Source organism: Pseudophryne corroboree, chromosome 4 (assembly GCF_028390025.1).
Source record: "Pseudophryne corroboree isolate aPseCor3 chromosome 4, aPseCor3.hap2, whole genome shotgun sequence".
In the NCBI taxonomy this organism is placed as follows: Eukaryota; Metazoa; Chordata; class Amphibia; order Anura; family Myobatrachidae; genus Pseudophryne; species Pseudophryne corroboree.
Genome location: NC_086447.1, coordinates 871,975,313 through 871,984,502, shown reverse-complemented (window position 1 = coordinate 871,984,502; position 9,190 = coordinate 871,975,313). Strand labels below are relative to the sequence as shown.

At 48.5% G+C, this 9,190-nt stretch overlaps 1 protein-coding gene across 6 annotated transcripts; it reads left to right on the top strand.

The window, feature by feature from the left end:
* Window positions 1–86: 86 nt before the first annotated feature.
* On the top strand, window positions 87–8,941 carry LOC134910585 (putative nuclease HARBI1). Of its 6 annotated transcripts, none has more exons than XR_010176241.1 (5): window positions 87–1,042; window positions 2,404–2,476; window positions 3,866–3,942; window positions 6,970–7,127; window positions 8,817–8,941. XR_010176241.1 is itself a non-coding variant. In XM_063918798.1 (4 exons), the coding sequence occupies exons 1-4, from the start codon at window positions 304–306 to the stop codon at window positions 8,834–8,836; spliced, it is 993 nt and encodes a 330-aa protein (XP_063774868.1). In that variant the 5' UTR covers window positions 87–303; the 3' UTR covers window positions 8,837–8,941. The 6 variants fall into 6 exon arrangements, 1 of the variants encoding a protein (XP_063774868.1); XR_010176240.1 differs by having other exon boundaries at window positions 6,967–7,127; XR_010176239.1 differs by having other exon boundaries at window positions 2,404–2,769.
* The last annotated feature ends 249 nt before the right edge of the window (window positions 8,942–9,190 follow it).

Sequence of the window (9,190 nt, the reverse complement as noted above, 5' to 3'; positions counted from 1 at the left end):
GCTGAGTAGATGGTATCTTCTGACCCCCCCACGTGAATTATGATAATGGTATATCCCACATCACTTCTTTCCACGCTGAACAGGAACTGGCGGCTTGTCCTGGGGGATTGGCAGCCGGAGCAGGAGTTAGCTTCTGATACTGCATTGTTTCCAGTGGTGTTCTCTTTGTTTTTATGTCTTTTTTATTATTGTTATTGCAAATTTCCAGGTTTTTATAACAATTTTTTTTTTCCTGGATTTGACGACTGGTACCATTCACTAACAGTCTGGCTGTACATGTTTAGTTAATTACAGGGGGGAAGCATGGCAACGGAAGGAGAGGATATGGCTGTCCTAGCCATGAGTGAAGTGTCTGAGGGAGTGGATGGCGACGCTCAGGAAATGCCTCCATCTGTTGAGTCGGCGCAGGTCGCAGTACCGCGGCCTCGTCTATATCGCACAAGGCAATTGCTGGATGGTGTGCCCGAGGCAGAGGTGATTAAACTTTACCGCCTATCCTCACACGCAATCTATGCGCTGTATGACATCTTGGAGCCCGACCTGGAGCCGCGTGTGGCCACGAACCACGCAGTGCCCGGCCTGGCCAAGCTGCTCGCGTCTCTGCACTTTTTTGCATCCGGCCGTTTTCAGCCAACGGTCTCCCTAATCGCCGGCTTTTCCCAGGCCACGTTTTCGCGCTCTTTGTTCCAGGTGCTAACGGCTTTAAAGAAACACACCACGGACTTTATAAAATTCCCGCAATCCGACAGCGAGTGGAGGGAGATCAAATCAGATTTTTTTTCTATTGCCGGCATGCCAAATGTTTTGGGGGCATTGGACTGCATGCATGTGGCACTCACTACGCCGCGGCAAAATGCGGAATGTTTTCGGAACCGTAGAGACTTTCACTCGCTAAATGTGCAGATGGTGAGTGACGCCAATCAAAGAATTCTGAATGTTGTGGTGGGGTTTCCCGGATCTACACATGATTCTTATATTCTGCGCCAGTCTGCACTGTTCCGCCAAATCGAGGAAGGATCAGTCCCATACGGTTGGCTGCTTGGTGAGTGCAACGTTTTTATATTTTATAATCCCGTTCTTGGCACAATTCCAGACTTTTAGGGGGTAATTCAGACCTGATCGTAGCAGCAAATTTGTTAGCAGTTGGGCAAAACCATGTGCACTGCAGGGGGGAAGGGGGGGAGGCAGATATAACATGTGCAGAGAGAGTTAAGGCCCGTACACACTGGCCGATATATCGCGGGACCGTCGGCCAGTGTGTACGGCCGATACGTCTGTGAACTCAGTCGTTCACAGACGTATCGCGTCGGCCCCGCAGCACAGCCGACGGCCAATATATCTACTGATATATTGGCGCGTCGCTGTGTGTGTACGGGGCGGTCGGCCGCTCGCCCGTACACATGGTGCGGTGGCCGGCGGTGATTGACAGCTGAACTGGGCGGGCGTGTGTACACGCCCGCCCAGTTCATGACGTCAGTCCCCGACGGATCGGGCAGTGTGTATGCTGAACACACTGCCCGATCTGTCCATAGATATATCTGCAGATCAATTGATCTGCAGATATATCTTTCCAGTGTTAGATTTGGGTGGGTTATTTTGTTTCTGTGCAGAGCATATACTGGCTGCTTTATTTTTACACTGCAATTTAGATTTCAGTTTGAACACACCCCACCCAAATCTAACTCTCTCTGCATATGTTACATCTGTGTCCCCCCCCCCCCCCCTGCAGTGCACATGGGGCCTAATTCAGACCTGATTGCTGCTGTGAGTATTTTCGCCGACGGCCGTCTCAACCCTGCGATCGCCTCTGCCTGATTGACAGGCAAAGGCAGTCGCTAGGCGGGAGGGGGCGGTCTGGCGGCATTTTGCCGCCGTTTTAGGGTCGTGGTCCGGGCAACGCAGGCGTACCCGGACCTTGCGGGGGCGGGCCGCGGCGTCTGCGTGACATCACATGCAACTGCTGCGACTCAGACAGCGTCGAGAAGCTCCCTGCCAGCATGCAGGAGCTGCGCTGGTGGGGAGCTACTTTTCAAGTACAAAAGCAGCGATGCTGTGCTATGCTTTTGTACTAGTGCAGCGGGGTAGGGCCAGACATGCGGGGCGGAATAGCCCTCTGCTGGGCATCCCCTCACATGTCAGGGAAGCTGATCGTAGATGTGCTCATTTTAGCACATCTACGATCAGGTCTGAATTAGCCCCATGGTTTTGCCCAACTGCTAACAAATTTGCTGCTACGATCAGGTCTGAATTAGCCCCTTAGTACGTAGTTTTAAGGAGGCAATAATTTAAAAAGCAAAACAAGGTTGGTTTTGTCTTTTAAATTATTGCCACTTTAAATATACGCCCTAAAACGCTGGAATCACACCAGGATGTTTTTCATGTTTTACTTTTTTTTTTCTCCAGGTGACACTGGATATAGAAGCCGCATTTGGCTGTTAACGCCTATGTCGGAACCTGTTACTGCCGCTGAAAAAAGGTACCAATCCGCACACGCAGCAACGAGGGGTGTTGTTGAAACAACCTTCGCTGCTCTTAAGAGCCGGTTCCGCTGTTTAGACAAGTCCGGCGGTGCGCTATTGTACTCTCCTTCAAAGGTTTGCGACATAACTATCGCGTGCTGCATTTTGCACAACATTTGCGTAGCAAACAATTTGACGGTAGAGATTAATCCCAGTGTTTATCAGGAAGAGGACCTTTCTCCGGTGGTAGTAGATACCAGGGATCTAGGCGGCCAGGTCCGGCGTCGTGTTATAGAAGATTATTTTTCATGTGAGTATTCTATATACTTTATTAAAAAAATTATTTGTATTTACATGTTATGGTGTTGGGTGATATGTTTTGTTGACATTTATAATGTTGACATGGTCCTATTGACGACATGTTTAGCATGTCTGCTTTGACTCCGTTGATACTGATGAAATGTGGAAATGTCCAGAATGCAAACAAAATAGTGGGTCCCGGCCACTTACCTATGTTCAGCTCTAGTGGTACAGTGGTGTCTTCCGGCTCCTGCCCCATCAGGTGATGTTCCCAGGGGAAAAACTAGAACTTTGTGAACCCCATAGCAAAAAAATTTAAAGGGCCCCCCTTCTTTAGAGAGGGGAAATACATGGTGACACACACACACACACACACACACACACACACACACACACACACACACACACACCTACATTATAAATATCCTCTCCGGGAGATGTCCAGAGAGAAGAAGCAGGTGGGCGGCGACAGGGGCAGGGCTGAGAAATTTGCGTCATTAGACCCCGCCTCCCTCGGAGTAAAAATTGCTCTATTGGCCCGGATTTGCATAGAGGTGGGGCTAAAATTATGCGATTAGCATATAAGTGCATCATTAGGCCCCGCCCCCACCATCAGGTCACAATTTTTTTCGTATTTATCTTCACATTCTGCCCACTTCACTAGGAAGTGGGCAGAGTGCGGGAGGGGTGCCTACTCTTCTGGGGCTAGGGGGGACTACCCAAGAAACCGGGTGTCTCCTGCAGAATCCGGGAGAGTAGGCAAGTATGACTCATTATTGGAGGCTGTTGGTATTGGGGGCATGGTCAGCCATCGGCATCAAATCTAGAGGGCATGGCTAGCACTTACGGAGTGCTGGGCATCCCCCAAGCTCTCCCCTTAATGTGAATAGCTATTCACATGGCGGCAGCAAAGCATGGAGCAGGCTGTTTTTAGTAGGGTGACGCTAAAAGGACAGGGTGCATTTTGGTTTTAAAAATCGAGCAGGGCGCCACGTCCTGGTAAAACAGCCTAGTGTGAAGACTAGAATGGACAAGAGGAGGACTGGAAATCTGGGGGAAATCTGCATGTCAGATAACCTGTTTTTCTTCTTCTCTTTTTATGCTAGCTCCTCTCCCACCATCCTGAATGTACCAGCCACATACGTAGACTTTTCATAGATGATTGCACACCTACCAAACTTAGGTATTTTTTTTTTTATACTGTAAACTATACTGTAAACTTTTTTTATTATGTATAAAAGGAATATATCGTATAAGTCACCACAGTAGTACAAAACATACACCTGCATATAGTGACTGATGGATAGAAGCTGCCCTTCTCCACAGAAACAGAGTAAAGCAGAGGTTCTCAAATGCGGTCCTCTGGGCACCCCAGGTTTTAAGTATATCCATGGCTCAGCACGGAATACATACGAAATGGCGGCGGATGGGATGCCGGCGGTCATAGGACTGACACCAGCATCCCGATGCACAGAATCCCGACAGTGGTTGGTTAAGTATGTTTACCCTCCTCCCTTACCCCCCTAACCCTCCCTTCTCTCAGCCTAACCCTAACCTTCCTTCTCCCCACAACCGAACCCTCCCAGGTAGTGCCTAACCTTAACCCACCCTTCCCTCAGCCTAACCCTAACCTTCCTTCCCCCCGCAACCTAACCCTCCCAGGTAGTGCCTAAACCTAACCCCCCCTCCCCGCAGCCTAACCCTAACCTTCCTTCTCCCCACAACCGAACCCTAACCCTCCCAGGTAGTACCCAACCCTAACCCACCCTTCCCTCAGCCTAACCTTCCTTCCCCCCACAACCTAACCCTCCCAGGTAGTGCCTAAACCTAACCCCCCCCCCTCCCCACAGCCGAAACCTAAACGTCCATTCCCCGCAGCCTAACCCTAATCCTCCCTGAGGGTGCCTAAACCTTAACCCCCACAGCCTAACCAGCAAAACCCTCCCTTCCCCACAGCCTAGCCCTCCCTTCCCCACAGCCTAACCCTAACCTTTCCAGGGGGTGCCTAACCCTTAACCCCCACTTCCCCAGAACCTATGTAACCTCACCCTTTCTTCCCCACAACCGAACCCTAACTTTCCCTTCCCCGCAGCCTAACCCTAACCCTCCCAGGGGATTCCTGACCGCAACCCCCAGCATAGATGGTTAAAACCAATTGACTAAGGTACTAATTAAGTCACCTGTGGCTAAGCATGGATATACGTAAAACCTGGACTGTTGTGGTGCCTTGAGGGCCGCGTTTGAGAGCCTCTAAAGTTCAGTGTGATGAATAAAAGATTATAAGAAGGATAGTGATCTAGAAGGACTTTAAAGTAGCATAACTTGGTCAAGCAAGTCAGAAATATAGTATAAAGCAAATATAAACAGTAATCACAGAAAGATAATGCCAGTAGTGCAAGGACATGTGACTGTCCTAATATCCAGGATCCGGGGCAGAGCCACTAGGTACATGCTGGGCATGTGTCTGTGTTATTGTAGAACACATCAGCCGCCTCAGTTACACACCGGCTGCTTTCAGATACCTTGGTGTTTGTTGTGAATGAGCCAGTTCTGGGTGTAGGGTCGTGTATCCATCTGGTATATAAAAGGCAGGTCCTGTTGTCTGAATCTCAATACAAATAGAAATGTAAATTGGTAACACCCAGCCCCCGTGCTCACACGTGCCTGGACACAGAGAATGAGGGGACACGTGTCCTGGCTGATGGCTGATACAGTTGGTCTTTAATAAAAGCTAACGCTCTTCTCTATAACCATTATATATACCTTACAGGTCTGCATACCTACTGTTACTGATCTGTATACACAAGGAGCTGGTTTCAGTATTATTATATAGCTTTGGTTGTATTGAACAGTATTAGAAAATGCATTTATGGGCCGACTTCATAAGAAATACTTTGCGTTATTGGGAAATCATCAGTGGTATTTATAGCCGGTACTGTGTGTGTATGCTATGTAACAGTGTTTTGATAAAATGTTGTGCTATTTCGAGTGGGGGATGGAGTGAATTAGGCAATATTATATAAGGGCTTGATCCAGAGATGTACACAATTATTGTCAGTCCGCAATGTGCATGAGCCGCACTCGTCTTACAATGACGGTAGCAGAGAGCATTTATTAGCAAAGCAAATGACAGTCAGGGACCGTTTGGGGGAGGTAATGGAGAGTTGCGGCAAAAACGCAGACGTGTCTCAACCTTTTAGGAGGCGCCTTGAGGCTGTGACTGCGATCCCGTATGCAACTGCAGTGTCTCCGGAATCTTCCTGCTGCCGTTCTGCGCAACCATAGAGCTACTTGGACTTTGGTCATTGACTGATATGTGACGGATGCTGCGTCTTTGTATCCAGCCGATGGGATTTGCAAAGCCACCGGTGGGCATCACAAAACAAATCCAGATGGCAGAGGCATTTGCATAATTTTGCACAGCTGTTGCGTACAGCAAGTGCATTTTTGTACATCTCTGTATCAGAATATAGTGGGGGGATAAGGGTACCGGCGACTTCTGTTGTGTGAGAGTGCAAAGACTAATGCTAAAATTTACGATTTATAAGCCAAAAAATATAAAATTGAACAAACAGTTTTAATAGCACATATAAAATAAGATACATATTTTTTTTTTTCAAAAGAATAGAAATAAAAATCCAAAATCCAAAATCAGATAAAAAGGTAAAAAGGTAAGGACTTAGCTTTAAAATAGGCAAGGGGGTCACTGCAGGGAAACCAACGTGTTTCGTCACACCAGACTTCTGTATCAGACCCTGTATACGGAAATAGCGAGCTTATAATAGCAAAATTGTACAATTATCAGTCTAGGGGGGTCATTCTGACCCGATCGCACGCTGCAGTTTATCGCAGCGGTGCGATCGGGTTAGAACTGCACAAGCACCGGTGCCGCAGTGCGCCGACGCATGCCTGACGGCTGTAGGCTGTCCGGCCGCTACGATCGCCTCTGCCTGATTGACAGGCAGAGGTGGACGCTGGGCATGCGCAGGAGGGGGGGGGGGTGGAACGGCAGCGTCTGCGTTTGTCCGCCATTTTGTAGGCGCGGTCTGGCCAACGCAGGCGTGGCCGGACCGAACGGGGGGCAGGCCGCAGCGGCTGCGTGACGTCACACGCAGCCGCTGCGGGCCGGGGAGCGATGAGTAGCTATATACCTGCGCTGGGACTGTGAAATGTATGCTCTATTAATTGTATGTATTTGGAATTCCAGTAGTGCTGCCAACTGTAAAGAATTCCTTGTGGGTTCAAAGTGTGTAAGAGAAAATCCGGATCAGCCAAGCCTGGAATATCCTGTCGCCATGGTTTCAGCTTCCCCGCCAGTATCGCACACGGATCAGTGCAAGGCTTGTATAGATGTATCATATACTAAAGGTATTACCGTGGTTGAAATTGATCAAAGATTCTGAGGGTCCAGAGCTGTTAGTGTCCTGCGTCACATAATCACTGAAACGTGGTGTCAGATTTGTACATACATGAAGAACTGAGGTCCAGATTTATCAAGCCTTGGAGAATGACAAATTGCAGGTTGATAAAGTACCAACCAATCAGCTCCTGACATTTTTCAAGCACAGCCTGTAACATGGCAGTTAGGAGCTGATTGGCTGGTGCTATTTATCACTCTCCAAGGCTTGATAACGCTAGGCCTGATTATTGGATATGTCAATTCTGTCTTTCAACTGCTGAAAATTGTGAATAGTGCCCTGTTGGTGGAACACGTGCTTTATTGCTGCTATATGCTTATTTCTCCATCCAATAAAAGTAGCATTCGTTAGTTATGTGAAATAGTTGGGGTTGCACCAGAGACAGTGGTGAACTTACGTTGACCACTGGTGGTGGGGAAGAGGGTGTCAGGGTCCATAGTATTACATAGTGATGACTGCTGGCTAACATGGCCCATCACAGACGTCCTGCAGTAAAGCCCCCCTGCTCAGGGATCCCCTCTGATAGGTGGTTCGGGCTGTGGGAAATGTTCCCTTGTACCGGATGACACAAGCTCCCTCTTGCTGGATGAAACCAGCTATTTCCACGAGTGGGGTGACAAGGCGACACGGCTCCCGTTCACAGTGCATAGGGAAGGCGGCGCTGGGAGATCATGTGATCTCCCAGCGCCACCCCTGCCGCGTCACTAGCGCGTCACCAACCCGGCAATTGCCGGGTTGGTGAGCTCTGTCTGCAGGGGGCTGTAGCACGGGTCGCAGCCGTGTCAGGCGACATGGCTGCGACCCGTGCTACACTAGTGGAAAAGGGGTATAACTCTCTCTGCACATGTTATATCTGCCCCCCCCCTGCAGTGCACATGGTTTTGCCCAACTGCTAACAAATTTGCTGCTGCGATCAACTCAGAATTAGGCCCTATGGGGGTCATTCCGAGTTGATCGCTAGATAAAAATGTTCAGAGCGCAGCGATGATGCAAAAAAAGGCACTTCTGCGCATGCATATGCAGCGCAATGCGCACGCACGGCGTACTTTCACAACGGCCGATGCAGTTTTACACAAGGTCTAGCGAAGCTTTTCAGTCGCACTGCTGGTCGCAGAGTGATTGCCATGAAGTGGGCGTTTCTGGGTGTCAACTGACCGTTTCAGGGGGTGTTCGAAAAAACGCAGGCATGCCAGGAAAAACGCAGGCGTGGCTGGGCGAACGCAGGGCGTGTTTGTGACGTCAAAATAGGAACTGAATAGATTGCAGTGATCGCAAGCGCTGAGTAGGTCTGGAGCTACTCAGAAACTGCACAATTTTTTTTTTGTAACCGCTCTCCGATCCTTTCGTTCGCACTTCTGCTAAGCTAAAATATACTCCCAGAGGGCGGCGGCATAGCGTTTGCACGACTGCTAAAAACTGCTAGCGAGCGAACAACTCGGAATGACCACCAATGTAGGGTGTTTCTCAAAGTTGAATGAATTCATTTTGGTATCCAAATCTCTAGAGCGCCTTGAACAAGTGATGCCAGGTCACGGAATGGGATAGGAATTGTAATGTGATGGGTAAAGGGGCAGAGAGATCTGCAGCGGAGAATGTGGCAGGAAATAATCGTCCTTTTTCTCTTTATTTTCCTTACTAGCGGCTCTTCAAGGATCTTGATTACGTGTCAGACAGCGGACCCACATAGAGGACCCCAAACCACAAAAGTGTGTGAAGACTATGGACCAAAGGAATGAATGCTCGATAGAAAATATTTTAGTAATTCTAGAGAATAAATATATTTTCAAATCAAATATTTATATTCTCATCGTTATTATTTACTGTGGAGAAATGTGATAAAATATTCAGAAATATAATACAGTGGCAATGAGCTGGCGTGTGTTTACGCGAGAGCTCTTCAGTCACACTTGGTAAAAACAAATGCTCCAATGACTCCTACCAGCCATCTGAGCGCAACTCTATAAGGAAAGCTGTACTGTCTTGGATGTGTGCACATATTACAGTAAAGGCAGT

What these genes read in the sequence shown, in the direction of transcription:
- LOC134910585 (XM_063918798.1), top strand. Translation starts at nt 304, where the DNA reads ATGGCAACGGAAGGAGAGGATATGGCTGTCCTAGCCATGAGTGAAGTG. An exon ending in GTTACTGCCGCTGAAAAAAG is followed by an intron (nt 2,477 to 6,966) that starts GTACCAATCCGC and finishes TTGGAATTCCAG; the next exon opens with TAGTGCTGCCAACTGTAAAG. An exon ending in AGATGTATCATATACTAAAG is followed by an intron (nt 7,128 to 8,816) that starts GTATTACCGTGG and finishes TTTCCTTACTAG; the next exon opens with CGGCTCTTCAAGGATCTTGA.